The 15454-nt window shown below is 47.1% G+C and overlaps 1 protein-coding gene and 1 pseudogene across 8 annotated transcripts in view; both read left to right on the forward strand.

Annotated features, from left to right (window-relative positions):
- LOC118402102 (E3 ubiquitin-protein ligase RNF220-like) overlaps positions 1 to 15454 on the forward strand; it is a 171510-nt gene that overhangs the window by 141340 nt on the left and 14716 nt on the right. For 2 of the 8 annotated variants that reach the window (XM_052476957.1, XM_052476962.1), the window contains exons 6-12: positions 1618 to 1660; positions 3276 to 3380; positions 4908 to 5029; positions 5909 to 6038; positions 12583 to 12766; positions 12886 to 12941; positions 13072 to 13186. In XM_052476957.1, the coding sequence (XP_052332917.1) occupies positions 1618 to 1660; positions 3276 to 3380; positions 4908 to 5029; positions 5909 to 6038; positions 12583 to 12766; positions 12886 to 12941; positions 13072 to 13186 (755 nt within the window). Of the gene's footprint in view, positions 1 to 1209; positions 1458 to 1617; positions 1661 to 3275; positions 3381 to 4907; positions 5030 to 5908; positions 6039 to 12582; positions 12767 to 12885; positions 12942 to 13071; positions 13187 to 15454 lie in introns of those variants that run through there. The other 6 variants (XM_052476961.1, XM_052476964.1, XM_052476960.1 and 3 more) reach the window with 4 other exon arrangements.
- The window catches only part of LOC127911033 (general transcription factor II-I repeat domain-containing protein 2-like), a 236247-nt pseudogene that overhangs the window by 16273 nt on the left and 204520 nt on the right, over positions 1 to 15454 (forward strand).

Raw genomic sequence — 15454 nt, forward strand, 5'->3', positions numbered from 1 at the left:
TGCTGGAGGCCTCACAACTGCAGTTTGCACCCCAAATGACACCCTACTCCCTTCACCGTGCATTACTTTTGATCAGACCCCAATGGGCCCTGGTCAAAAGTAGTGCACTACAGTATATAGGGAATACGGTGCTATTTAGGTCGCATACGTACAGAAGATTAGTTGGGATTTAACTTACTCATACAGCACAGTGTTTTAATCAAAGCTATAATGTAGCTTTATATACCATACTTTTTTTCTCTCAAAATGTAGTATTTCAAACTCATATGGCAATGATCTATTATTGAGGTTAAGTGGTTTTCTCCCTTATACCATAAAGTCATATCCATACATTGACAGGCCTATTAAAGGGGCAGTGGTTAAAGTATATATTTTCATTAGTAAAGCTGCTGCTGAAATCATTTCTTACAAATGATTAAGTAAATGGAGACCCCAACCTCCCTTGAAATTTTAGATTTTTGTTATTTTACCTCATCATGTAATTGTGTAAGCCATTTAGATAGCTTGCGTCCCAAAAGACTCCCTATTCCCTGAATAGTGCTTTATATTTGAGCAGAGCACTATGAGCCCTGGTCGAAAGTAGTGCACTAAATAGGGAATAGGGTGCCATTTGGGAAGCATACACAGTGGATCAACATATCATGGTGCAGGTTGGATATGAGCATGACTTAAGTGTCAGTGTAAGAGGCCTGTCTGGTATATGATGGACGATCCACTCGGCAGGAGTTTGAATTTGTGACCACACTCTGTGCCCGTGTCAATGAGTGAACATCCATCCATTGCTGGCCCTGCTAGTGTCAGCACATAGCCTACACACTCTGGAAGAGAGGGGAGAAGAAAGATAGGTGGTCCCACTTAACCCATATCTTAGTGGTATTCACAATCACTGATCATGCCTGTCAGTTTCAAACAAGTTTAGATGGGGAGAATTCATAGCTCATTTCTTATGTCACTTTGATATGAGATTGTACAAAATTATGAAACACTTATTTTCAGAAAATGAAATAAAACGTTTGTACTATTTGTATTGACTGCAAAAAAAATACGTTTAGATATGATGCATACAACTTGTTTACCCCACAAATTACTTGACAAACGTGAAATGTCATATTAAGTCAACTTCCATTGAAGCCAGCCTCTGTATTACGTATTGCTGCCATCTAGTGGTCAACGGTGGTAGGAGACCAGACGTCCTCTGAACTTTCACTCCTGTGTTGGTCACATGACACACGCCAAGCCAACATGGCGACGGCAATGAACAGAGCAGCTTTGTAGGCGGCACATTCAATCCTTTGGCATCCGTATAAAATTATTGACACAAAATTGTATTAATGGTGCTGTCTAGTACCAGGAGACCTATATGATATACGTGAACAAGTGAGTTTGTCGGCTTGAAAAGGCTTTGACCAAAACTTACCGACCCTGTTATGGAAGACACGATACAGCCTAAAAGAGAAGTAGGTTTTTGTTTACTATCAAGATGTAACTTTGCAGGGCACACTGTAGAATCCAAAGCAATCCGCCCATGCACTGCTACTAATGTGTCCATTAACATTAAACATGCAAAGGTCCATATCTAATGCATATTTTGTGTGATTCCTTTCTTCCTACCTGCAGACATTTTTACGAGTGCGAGCTAATAGGCAAACGCGATTGAATGGTATGTAAACATTTCATTTTTCCTTTGAAATTTCAATACTTTTCATAAGCATCTTACACTTTTATATTTTTCTTAAAGGTAATTTATTTATTTCTAACTGCATTTCTGGTACAACATCCTGTAGAATTACAGCATATCTATATATATTCATGAAGGTATCATGATATCATCTGCAACTTCACAAAGCCTACTTGTATGGAATGACATGATTAGAGCCTATTTTTTTTAATGTAGCCTTTATTTAACTAAGCAAGTCAGTTAAAGAACAAATTGTTATTCACAATGAAGGCCTACCAAAAGGCAAAAGGCCTCCTGCGGGGAGGGGATTAAAAATATAGGTCAAAACACACATGAAGAGACAACACAGCACTACATAAAGAGAGACCTAAGACAGCATGGCAGCAACACAACATGGTAGCAGCTTCATTATCTTGGTGAAAATGTTACAATAATGTTCTAAAATAATGCCACTAATTGGCTTGTGACACAATTCAATCATTTCTATTTAGGATATTTACTCAAATAAGTTATTTCCCTATCAAATAATATTCTATTCATATTTATTAAGTAGCCTATGATTATGTTCTAAAACAGTTTTATTTGATACTTTTTCAATACACTACTGAAAATATCACCTGCACTACAGTTGGAATTGTCAATACAAGTTGAAGCAGCAGCTGGTGATGCGAAAGTGCATCTTCAGTATGTTGACCAGATTTAGTAAATGAAACATTTTATTTAGTTATGTAGCTGCGTGTGAAAATTAGTATTTTGTACGGAACTACCAATTTTTCTCTCTAGCCCTTTCAAATACTTATAAATGAACACAGAAATGTATTAACCCGCTTCAGGCTAGGATTACAAAAACTATCTAGTCATTTTAGAAAGTCACCAACGGTCGGTAGCATATGCTGTTGGCCATGGTTGTTCATGCGGTGGTTACAGTGTATTACCGATCAAACATTATCATGAGGTCTGAGGCAAAGCCATGGGAGCAAACAAGTTTGTTACAGGGACAGACAACATTTTTTACATGCAAATCTGATTGGATACAGTGTTTTGATTATTGAAATATCAGCCTCAATTTAGCTTCCAGAGTTGCTTTATTCTTTCTGAGGGCTAATCGGGGACATTTCCAGGGACAGGCTGTCGCTGGAAATCGGGGATGTCTGGTCACCCTAATATTCAGAGTGGGCATACAGTCATCGGTCTGAATGGACCAACTGACAGAGAGAGTCGGAGTCTGTGGGACCTTGACCAGGCACATTGGCCATGAGTGAGATGTCAATCTGTCCTGTTTGGTTGGATTGTGATGGGTGTGACCCTGCATCTATATCACACATTATGGCTATGTATAGCCAGAGGACCATGTTGAACACAGCCCTTGCTGACAGCCCCTTCACACTGTGGACCAGCTTCAGGCTGTAGCCTACATTACAGCTACAGAGCCAGGCCTGCCCCTTGTTGACCCACTGAGTGTGATAGCAGGGATGGCTGGTGGGAGGGTCGGGAGCCCTGGCTGCCCCTGTGTGTCTCCCTCCCTGCTTTTCCCTTGACCTAGCGCCTACACGAGCAGAGGATCTATTAACCCTTGACCTTCTTGATATGTTAACAGTCGATGACCTCTGCTGGTGCAGGCGCTACGCCAAGGAAAGTGTCAAAAGTGCTCCCCTTGGACTGCACAACGGAGCCCCCCTTGCCCCCTGCTGCATTCGCCACGGTAAGAGCCCCCCGTCCCCCCGTCCCCTCCTCAACACCCCAGCTTATTGCAGGCCCAGGCTCCCTCCATGCCTCCATTGACATTTAGCGTACGCTCGCCTCGGTAGCAGCCTCAGTGCTGAGAGGGAACGGTGACGACTTTGTTTAAACTCAAGCCTCCATTAATGTCTATTACCTCTCATGTGGAACCTGAATGATTCTTGGGGGGGGCTTGTGCCGTGCCTAATTAATCGTCCCTTTCTCTCAGCGTTTAATGACGCCCTCCTCAATTACCATCAGCCGTTCCCTGGCCTGGGAGAGAGAATATGAGGAGTTGTCCCAATCTCCCTGGAGTTATGGCACGTTGTCCCTCCTCCTCTCGCCGTCCCTCTTCAGGTCCCCCTTGGCCCCTTTCGCAATCACAGCCACCTAAAGATTAATGTCCCCGCACGCCATTTGCAGTTAAGAAAAGCCGACAAAGACTTACGGCGCAATGGCTGCTGTTCTGCTGTGTTAAATTTCTAATTATGTGGGGGGGGTCGTGACTAGAGAGAGATTGACGTGGAAGGATTGTTCATTTCAGTCACGTGACCTAGACCTACAGTAGACCATCTTTACCTGTCATCCTGGAGAAAGAGGAGGAACCTTCTAGGTTTAGGCATCTTCCTAAAACACTGTTTGGACCTATGAAGAGAATAGATTTCCCTCTCTTTTTGTCCTGTCAATGTGTGAGAACATGTAGGGGTAATAGACCATAGTTGTGGCACCGTGGATGGTTCTCCTGAAACAGTGTTCCCATGAAGAGTAGATTGCCCCCTCTCTTTGTCCTGTCAATGTGTTATAGGCCTAACATTAGCGGGTAGACTCATGACATTAGAGTATTTGTGGCACTGAGGACGGTTGTCATGACGGCCTCCCCGCCCGCTTTTGTAATTCCTGATCTTCTGGTACCAGACTAAACGCTGCGGCGTCGTCTAGGAGACCTGAGGCGCAACGATTCCCCTCCACTCCGCTGACCCACGTTATTCCCAGCGAGGCAGCAAACTTTTCTGACATGTTGTGAATGCCAACAGCGTTCACTGCTGATCTTCTGCCAAGCAGAGGAGAGCGCCACGTCGTACACAGCTGGAGGACAGAGGAGGTAGAAAACTCCCAATAGGCTACCATGAATTTACAGTGTGTTTTTGGTCCATGTTGCCATATTAAAAGGTTGCCTCTGTCATACTTTCTGCTGGGCTGTATTGCCTGCTATGAGCCTGGTTATCCACACGGGTTTAATATGATCAAATGACTCATTATATTAGATTCTAATCAAGAACATTCCGTTCATTCTGTTTTCATTGGATTGTGGCCTTTTTTGCTGCATTTCAACCAATCATGTCATTGTAGCCGCATGGCTGTCTGCCGAAGTCGATGGACTTTTTTTTCACCTACCGATGTGATATTTCAGGGCAGAACTTAAAACAGAGAACTACAAAAACAAGTCTCAGATTTCCCTGTATTTCCCCATGTTTCTAAACACCTCTTCCTCTGTTTCTTTGTGTTTCAGCCCGGATTGGGAAGATGAAGCGCCGGAAGCCAGAGGATGGGCAGGTATGTCCACTGTGCAGCGCGCCGCTGGCAGGGACAGAGGAGGAGATGAGTAGGCATGTGGAACAATGTCTGTTCAAGGTAGCCTCACGTCCATACCCGTTCCCCCATAGCCTCAGGCCCCTCAGTCCTCTAGTCAACCAGTCACCTCTCTCTAGTCACTGGTCACCACCACGCTATCTAGTATCTATCAACTCTGCTCCCTTTCTTTCCCCTAGACTTGACACAACATAGACATGACAAAGACTCAGAACACATAGACACATTGTCTGACAGCCTCTTCTTTTAGTTGTTCACCAAACACTGAACCTGGACTTCTCCAGTCTTAAAGAAAGAGCTTTCCTCTGCTTTCTGCTGGTAATAACATCTTAGTCATATCTTAGTAGCAGTTAGATGCTCAACTGAAGCGTCCAGGGGAAAGAATCATTAGTGTAGGCAAATACCTCTCTTCCTGTCGAATGGTCCGCCCACCTCTCTTCCCTGTAGGAAAGTCTTCTTCCTCCTCTGAATCTCTGGTTCCTAAATATAATAGATGGCAAGTGAGGTATCCTGATCAACTCAAAGGTTCATGCTCACTCACACTGTAACACATGTCATTAGCTCCCAGAACATAATGTATTTATTTATAGAAGTCATGCTTTCTATAATGTTGGTCATGATTCTGCCCTCGGTCCCTTACTTTAGTGATGATTTTTCCAAATTTCACAGATCCATTTATTGTAGTTCTATCACCTATTGTACCTCATAGCTAGTTTTGTATTAATAACAAATATATTAAAAGTATTGATAAGCATTTTGGTGATATAGTATAATTGGAATTCAAAGAATTCAGATCGTTTTTGGTTGATCCTTTTGATTATGCGAATAGTTCCAAATTCTGACATAGGAGAACATGTATTTTTCTACTCCAAGCCCTACCCTGTGTCTAGTTCAGTGTTGACAGTGTCTTTGTTCTCTCAGAGGGAGGGTGCGTTTGCTGAGGATGACTCTGCAGACATGGACGGAGAGAACGGGACCCGCTTCGAGGAGTACGAGTGGTGCGGCCAGAAGAGGGTCAGAGCTACCACCCTGCTGGAAGGAGGCTTCAGAGGTACACAACAGTGACACTATACACCTATGGGCCCTGGTCAAAAGTAGTGCACTATAAAGGGACTAGGGTGCCATTTGGATCACAAACCTATTTTTCACACAAAAAAAATCAATTAGGCTACTTTGGTTCAAAACATTTATGTAACATTTGAGAATCAACTAAATGTTTAGGGTGACAAAGTATGAGTCTGGAAACCCAGTGCACCAAATGGCTTCCACCACAGCACTCTAGTCCCAAGCCTCCTCAGTAACAACAACAGAGTGAGGCAGTGTATCATTGCCTTTTAAAAGGACGTGACTGGGTGCAGAGGCTAACATGCCTACCATGCCCACAATTACAGGGTGGACAGCTCTAGGTTTATGTGCCAAATTACACCCTATTCCCTATTTAGTGCATTACCTTTGACCAGGGCCCATAGTGCACTAAATAGGGAGTAGGGTGCCATTTGGGATGTGCCTCTGGCTCCAGCTACAGTGTGAGGGCATGTAGCCCCGGTCCAGGCAGGGGTCAGCCCAGTCCAGCCCTGGCCCCAGCCCGTTTAGGAGAGAAAGGAAAACACATTTAGCTGTGCAATTGACCTGTCTGAACCGGTGAGGAGTGGTGTGTGTGTGGAAAGGGACCAGTGACCCTTTGGGTTCCCCTCAGCCCAGCGATGCAATTATAGCCATGGACACAAAGCTGCCCACTAGGGAACACAGACTGATCTCTCATATTCTCTCCATTTATTTATTTATCTTGCTCTTTCCTTCTCTATTGCTCTCACTTTCTTTCTCACATTCTCGCCATCTGTCTCCCTCTGAAACATATCTTAGCCCACATCATCAATAGGAAGGGCTAGAATTCAATACATAGTCCATTATCAGTAGTTGTTGACAACGAGACTGCATTAGGCTGTTGATTACATTGCCCATTAAATTGTATATATTTTAATTTCTCCCTCTCCAATAGTGACTTTTAAATGTAGGTTATCAAGCAACCAGATATATCTAGTTTAGTGATTTAGAAGCTGTAATACATTGATCCAGCCAAGCCACTGTGTGCTCACCTACATGATTTGTGAATATTTAGTAGGTCATTGGTCTATGATCAATTACTCGTGTAGTCCGCTTAACTGGACAAGTATGATTTGGTCATAGGTCAGTGGTCATTATTTCATGTCTGACAGACAGGCCTTACTTCCTTGCTATAGAGAGCTGTAAAAATGAATTGGCTACAGGTCCTCGTGGTGTGTCTCTGGAGATCACAGGAAAGTCAAGTCTTCTCTAAGGGCCTCTTTCAACCTTGCAAAGTCGCTAAACCCCCCAAGTCCCCAAATTCGATCCAGAGTAAAACTGCATTACAAAGCCCAATAAGATGTGTGCCTTTTGGCCTCTCACTCTCACCGCAAACCCAGACAGACAGACAGACATCAACGGCCTACAGATCAATTTTAATTCTCAACTGAACCTCCTGAGGCTGTCCGTCTGTCTGTCCATTCATCTAATGAGCAGTAGACCCCTTCTGGCGGGCTGTGATGTGACACAGATAAGGGCTGGTCAAAGTCAGAGGTGCTGGTGATGCCACTTGAAAGTGACCCCCCTGAACCTCAGAAGGTGGATTTGCCTTGAAAGCTCTGCTGCAGTCGACCATGGTTCAATGGGTCCAGCCAGGCAGAATCCACCATCCTTCCAGCCCACGGGGGGGTGGTTGATGCGGAGAGGAGAGACGGAGACAAGGGGCTTCAATTGGATAAGAGGCCTAAGCTATCCTCTGTGAGACACCAGCACCAACACTGACACCTCTCTCCCTTTGAGGGGAGGGAAGAAAGGCAAAGGGAAGCCCTTTAAACAGCACAGAAAAGTCAAAGACAGTCAGAGGGTGGGAGGATATTAAAACAGGAACACTTTTCTGCTTGAGACGTGTGGGGCCCTGGTTCTCCTGTGTACATGGATTATGAGGACCTGGGAGACAGCTCTAAAGGCTGCTGTATTGATGAAGAGGGTCAGATCTGATCCCTACTGCCTGATAGTGAAGACCAAGGCGACCGATCCGGGGAGAGGGGATTTGGGTCCGCTGACTGAAGATGGCACCAGGGATATAAGGCAGCGCTTTCTCCTTTGTAAATGGGCTTCAAAGATGGCAGCCATCTTTGTTTCTTCCATCTCTGTCCCATCATCTCCCCAGATGTGTCCTGTAAATGCCAGTGAGATATGACGGCCTTCGACCAGAGCCGACTGGGGAAGGATGATAAGGGATATCAGCGCCATGGCGACCGGGTGTTGTTGGTCAGGCTGTCTCTTATGTTGATTGGCCCCTTGACCCTCCCTCGCTCCTCACAGCTCAGAAACCTAACGTTGTCTCTGAGTCTGTCTCCGTGGTAATAGGTGTTATATGGAGATAGGTGTGCCATGTCACGGTCAGGTCCATGTTACACAGGCAAGAACACATGCATTTTACATGTTCAAGTCAAGGAGATGCACAAGATTGGTTATGATAATGAATGTGGTGGATATGTTTAGGTGCACCTGTGTGTGTGTGTGCAGGGATGTGTGCGTTGGTGTGTCTGTATATCGACCCTAGCTGATCTGCCAGAGAGGTGGGGCTGAGAGGAGGTGGGGCTGAGAGGAGGTGGGGCTGAGAGGAGGAGGAGGCTGAGAGGAGGAGGAGGCTGAGAGGAGGAGGAGGCTGAGAGGAGGAGGGGCTGAGAGGAGGAGGAGGCTGAGAGGAGGTGGGGCTGAGAGGAGGTGGGGCTGAGAGGAGGAGGGGCTGAGAGGAGGAGGAGGCTGAGAGGAGGAGGAGGTGGGGCTGAGAGGAGGGGGGGGCTGAGAGGAGGAGGAGGTGGAGCGGAGAGGAGGAGGAGGAGGCTGAGAGGAGGAGGAGGCTGAGAGGAGGAGGTGGAGCGGAGAGGAGGAGGAGGCTGAGAGGAGGTGGGGCTGAGAGGAGGTGGAGCGGAGGTGGGGCTGAGAGGAGGAGGAGGCTGAGAGGAGGAGGAGGCTGAGAGGAGGAGGAGGTGGAGCGGAGAGGAGGAGGAGGCTGAGAGGAGGTGGGGCTGAGAGGAGAGGATAAATAAATAATGAAATAATGTGACTGAAAGGCAGTTATGGTGGCGCTGACCTTTTCAGGGGAGATTAGATTGCCTGCCAAGACTGGTTAAAGGGAGAGATAGGGGCTGAGCAGCAGGACCAGACCATGCCTGCCTTGCCCAACAGCATGGTTGAGTCCCAAACGGCTCCCTGTATAGTGCATTACTTTTGCACTCTATAGGAAATAGGGTTCCATTTGAGACGTAGCCCGTGACTTAAAACTGCGGTAGTCCTCTCATCGTCCTCTCGTCTGCTCGTGGGACAACAACCGGGTCTGACACTTAGACTTTGGACACTCCAATTTGGGCTGGATGGTTAGATTACATGCCACCTGCTTTTATAGCATCCCTTGGTTTTACTTTCTAGCAGTCAACTATCAGTGTGATGGGGATCTTGTTTTCCCAACTTGTCTTTATAGTCCTCTTCCACACTTACCGCTGTGGTGAAATGAAGATTGAACTGGATGGAATGCAGCAGTAGTAGTCTGCCCATCTCCGTCAGTTCCAGTTGGGGAGAGTATATTTAAGGGGAATATTTATCCATGTCCCACTGGGTTTAATGCTAATCCCATCTAGTAAAACTGAACTCTGGAAAGTCCTCTTCTTAGGGGCCACTGTGGCCCCAAACTGTTGGGGGTTGGGGACAGTGAAAGCATCTAGACCCATTCTTTCTTTCCACCACTCAACACCACAGCCTTTTAAAAATCAATGCTGTTATCTCTCCCCTCCCATCTCCTGGCTCCAGCCATGCATCGCTAACTAGCCGCAGTATCAATACCCTGATCAATTGATTGGATTAACAGTGATTTCTGGTTCCTTCCAACCCTCTGTCACGTTCTCCTCCCCAATGTGCCTGGTCACTGGACGCCATTAGTGGGCGGGACAAAGGGGCAGTCTGTTTTTGTTTTAGCCTCTCCTACGTGTCACCAGTCGTTCACAGTAGATTCATGAAATGCTGGGCATCATTTGCAGTGTATTACCTTTCTGACCACCAGACCTTCCTCCCTCCTTTACAGCAGCCTTTGAGGTATTCTCCAGGTCCAGGTGGTTGACTGTGCTGTGGGAGAGAAAAAACACATTTTCAGCCTCAGCGTATGTGAACAATGGCTGTGGTGCATCAATATATCCAGCCTCTTCCCCTCTCTCCGAGGAGGCCGGGGTAGGCTCTGTGCTAAGGGACTGGAGCTGCTGCTGAAGAAAAGAGAGGGTGAAACCCATGTCCCTGCCTGCCACCAAGGATAACCCTTTTCACAATTCTCCCATGCTTTTTAGTAATCATATAAAAGAGACCTTTTAAGTTTGATTTGATCCCTGTGGCTGGGTGGGGCGTATGTGAACAATGGCTGTGGTGCACAAATATGTCTGTTCAGCTGCTGGTGGCGGAGACAGTAGTACCAGACAGCTGAAGGGACCAGTGGGCAGATACTATTTAAATAACTTCAAGGTCCCTGCATGGTGGTGGTGTGGTATATCTGGATAGGACAGGCTCCTATGGCTCCTATGCTGCCCACTGGTCCCTTCAGCTGTCTGGTACTACTGTCTCCGCCACCAGCAGCTGAACAGACATATTTGTGCACCACAGCCATTGTTCACATACGCTCCACCCAGCCACAGGGATCAAATCCAACTTAAAACGTCCATTTTAACACTGAACAAAAATATAAATGCCTCCGATTTTGTGTTCGATAATTTGGCAGTACGTCCAACCGGCTTCACAACCACAGACCACGTGTAACCACGCCAGCCCAGGGCCTCCGCATCTGGCTACTTTACCTGCCGGATTGTCTGAGGGGGTGGGGGTGTTCTGAGGAGTATTTCTGTCTTTGATAAAGCCCTTTTGTGGGGGGAAAATGGGCTGGGCCAGGCTTCCCAGTAGAGACCTGTCATGTGAAATACATATGAATGTATTTCAATTGACTGATTTCCTTATATGAACTGTAAAATCTTAAAAATTGGTGCATGTTGCATTTTATATTTTTGTTCAGTATATATGATCACTAACAAGCATGGGAGAATTGTAAAAAGGGTTATCCTTGGTGGCAGGCAGAGACATGGGTTTTACCCTCTTCTCCAGCAGCAGCAGCTCCAGTCCCTTAGCACAGAGCTTCCTTCAGCCTCAATGGAGAGAGGGGAAGAGGCTGGAGGAAGGCTACCTGTCTTCTGGGTCTCTGTAGAAGGTTGGCCTTAGAACCTCTATCCATGGCTCTACCTAGCCCATGTCTTCATATGAGCCCATGCCATTTTTTATCCTTAACATCCGAGTTTGTTTGTACTCCACCACAGCATTGTACCATCTCCTGTCTTGACATGAGTCAGCTATCAGTGTCCAGCCCTAGATGAGTGGGAGAGTCAGCCCCTGACCACTCAATCAGCCCCCAGCACTGTGTGTCTCTCAATGGCAGCACAGGCAAGGTGAGAGACAGGGCCCTAAGTGGAGCTGAAAGGGCCAGTCAGACAGCAGCAGGAGTTTGTCTGGCGAGCCGTCGTCACAGGGTTTATAGAGGTGCCAGTCAGACCTACAGCCAGTCAGACAGCCTCCATAACTAGATAACCAGCCACTGGCAGTTGACAGAGCCCCTCCCTCTGTCTGCCGCTTACAGCCTCACCTGGCCAACAATACTTCACAGGAAAGGAGGGAGAGATGGCAGTATCTCAACATGTCCATTTCAATCAATGTGCTTGACCAGCAGGTTTAATAGACTAACTCAGATCTTTGTTACCCTGCTGGTCTACATGTGTAGAGAGAGGGATAGGCAGACAGGGTCTTAGAGGACAGGCTACTGTTTGTTGGAGGCCTGGTTTGCAATGTCATCCCATCTGAAATGACAGAAAGGAATGTTTCAGAGGTTGTGTAGTATATACCAGCCATACTCAACTGGTGGTATGCATCTGGACCCAGAATGGGCTCCTGTGTGGCTCAGTTGGTAAAGCATGGCACTTGCAACACCAGGGTTGTGGGTTCAGTTCCCACGGGGGACGAGTACAGATGAAAATGTATGCACTCACTACGGGGGGGTTAAATGCTGATAAATTAGATGTACTCCACCAACTCTGTCACGACTGTAAGTCACTCTGGATAACAGTTGATCAACTAGTAGCCTATCTAGCTATCTAAATCTTGTGCCCATGGGCCTTGACCCCGGGGGCCCCCATTGATTTTGCTCACATAAGACATGGAAAAATGTGTAGATTTGAAGGAAATTACCTTTAAAACTGCAAAGAGAACAGTTTAGGGTCGCATGGGTTGCGAGGTGGGGGTTTGTTACTACGCCGATAAATGACATTATCCATCCAGACCTTTGCCACACCTAGACCATTTCTGAATCTTCCCAAATAGTAGTTGAGTACCCCTGGTATGTACAGTATTTACACACATGGTTATTTTCCTCCTCAACATTGACAAAGGTTGCATGGTCTGAAAGAGCCTAGACACTGACGCCCACCTCTGCTGCCCTCCTCTCTCGCCTCACTCCCTCTCCTCAGGAACAGGCTTTGCCATGTGCAGCACGAAGGAAAACCACGACAGCGACGCCGACCTGGACGTGGATGGAGACGACACGCTGGAGTACGGCAAGGCCCAGTACACAGAGGCAGACATCATTCCCTGCTCCGGAGAGGACCAAGGAGAAGCCAAAGAACGGGAGGCCCTGCGCGGGGCGGTGTTGAAGTAGGTTCTCACTCCTACTCTACTGTACGCTAGTAAACTCTACTCTATTGTCACCTTCTGCTTTGTGGCGTTGAGCTCCTTCTCAAGACACAGCTTTGTGTTTGTTTCTGCTCTTCCAGTGGCGGAATGCCGTCCAACAGAATAACACCAGAGTTCTCCAAATGGGCCAGTGATGGTGAGTTTAGGCTTGAAACAAGATGTCATCCTCTGTATTTATGGTTACCTTATTGAAATGTTTTGACCGTATTGATGAATGTTGAGGTCGGTGCTAATATCTCCCCGTCTTTCTCCCTCTCTCTCTGCAGAGATGCCCTCTACGAGCAACGGGGAGAGCAGCAAGCAGCAGCCGCCTCAGGACCCCAACGCCGCCTGCTCATCCTCCAACGCGCCCCGGACCTGTAAAAACAGCGAAATAGAGAAGTAAGAACCCCCACCCCCCCCCTGAAATCCATCCACTGCCTCCCCCGGCCCTCTCATATCACGTTTCTATTACTCTCAGATGACTTTCTTTCCTTCCTACGACTGACCTGTTGTGTCATAAATGATGCATTTTGTGTGGTCATTTTTTCCTCCTGCGATGAATCTAGCGAAGTCTCACTTCATCCCCTGGTCTGATCACAGGAGGGTCCCACCGTATTGATCTGTGTGCTCCATCTGGGCCAGACACACAGCACCACGCAGGAATCCTAATATCACCCCACACACTACCTCCCCCTTTTGATACCTAGCCGGCTACCTCCCCAATTCATTACAACCTAATCATGTGGAATTGTTTGCCTAGCTGCTCTACCATTCTCCAGGAGTGTTCACTTAGTGGATGGTGGTACACACACACACACACACTGGGTCTGGGGAGAAGTAGCAGGCTGGCAGACCTCCTAGTGTAGTAGAAATACCGTCTCCCCTGCCTCCCTACCAAGCACCAGATAAATGTGAATAATCTGTGCATGGTAAAGGGCAGCTTCTCTAATTCCCTCATCTCCGTGTCCTCATCCATATTCCCCGACAAGCGGTGCCCGGAAGCATGGCCAGCCCCTCTGAATGGGTAATTGGGGTCAGAGTAGCACAGCTAGTGGAGAGAGGGGGGGGGGGACTTTTGTTGATTGCTTGCTTCTGCATGTCTGGCATATTCCTCCTCTTGCTCTCCATTTTGGCTCAGTTGCTTCAGTTTCCTCCACCCCTATCTTAAATGTGGCCACGGGTCGGAAACTGTCTTCCATCACAATCTCTCTGTCTCTTCTTTCTCACCCCTTCCTCACATTTCATTTGACTGTTTCCTTTCCTCAGTGTCAATTTCCCCAGCACTGCTCACTGACTGAGATAAATGAATGTTTTGGTTTCAACAACAAAGCAGCCAAACGGCTCCATTTCTTATTCTCCCTCAGCCGCCATCATCATTGACTTCCTGTGAAGGGCGTAGTAGTTGTACCATCGTAGCAAGTGTTTTATAAATCCACACACACGATTACTTCCTGTTAACACCCGTAGCCGCACACACACTCATCTCCACTGACTGTGTCCTCTTGGCAGGGCTGCCCTGCCTGTCTGCCTCTCCGGCAGGCTAAATGCTTCATTGCTCAGTTATCGGTTAGAGCTGTTCTGGCCACATATTAAATATCAGCCTGCTGTTGGAGAACTGAACTGGTGCATAATCAGAGCAGCTTGAGATACATTGATCTTGGTTGCGTCCCAAATGGTGACACCCTATTCCCTACATAGTGCACTGCTTTTAACCAGAGCCCATAGAAAAGTACTGCACCATGAAGGGAATAAGGTCCCATTTGGGACGTAGACATGATCTGGGCTCATCGGTGCACTGTGATCACGTATCTGGTCCGATCTCTCCCTCCCTCTCCCCTGGTTGAAGGTGTGTGTACCCAGGATAAATGTGTGTGTGTGCAGAGTGGGGGGATGAATTCATCATCAGCACATCCTCTGTGGCAGCGTCATTATGATTTGTCTGTGTGGCAGACAGACCGACCGATGTAAAGACAGTGACTGTCTGAGGGATAGGGAGGGAAAGCCTTGTGTCCATCAGGAAAACGGTGTAGGGGTTTAGGCAAAAGGGAGTGTGTAGGAATAGTGAGTTTGCGGTGTGTAGATGTCTGTCCGTGCCAGCTTGAAGCTAGACGGGGGATTGTTCCCTAAGTGGTGAGGCCAGAAGCATGACGGCTTAGGAGATTGATTAATCGCTGTAACTATGTTGAAACTCTCTGCCTCCCCTCTCATACACACATGCACACGCGTGCCCTCAGAGACACACCCAGACACACACTCGCCACAGAGAGAGAATACCGCTCTGCCATTATATGAAGGAGTAGGGGTATTAGGCGTGTTAGGCGAACTGGGCATAGATCACTCCTGCTGGTTGTCAGACTGAAGGAAGAGTAGACCTTAGCCATGAGAAGGGCCTCCAGCCTGCCCCCTGAATCAGCTTTATTAGCTTAGCTATCGGCTGCTCTGCTCCAGACGTGACACACCTGTTTATTTAATATCATATTTCCATCAGCCAGGCAGAGAGAGAGAGAGGTTTCTGGAGCCACTGACTTTGCGTTTTAAATGGCACCCTATTCCCTGTATAGTGCACTACTTTTGATTGTGCCCTATGGGGAAAAAGAAAGTCAAACGTAGTGCACTATGTAGGGTGCCTAGATTTTAGGCACCCTACATAGTGCCATTTAGGATGCA

The sequence above is a fragment of the Oncorhynchus keta genome, chromosome 23, assembly GCF_023373465.1.
Source record: "Oncorhynchus keta strain PuntledgeMale-10-30-2019 chromosome 23, Oket_V2, whole genome shotgun sequence".
Lineage (NCBI taxonomy): Eukaryota > Metazoa > Chordata > Actinopteri > Salmoniformes > Salmonidae > Oncorhynchus > Oncorhynchus keta.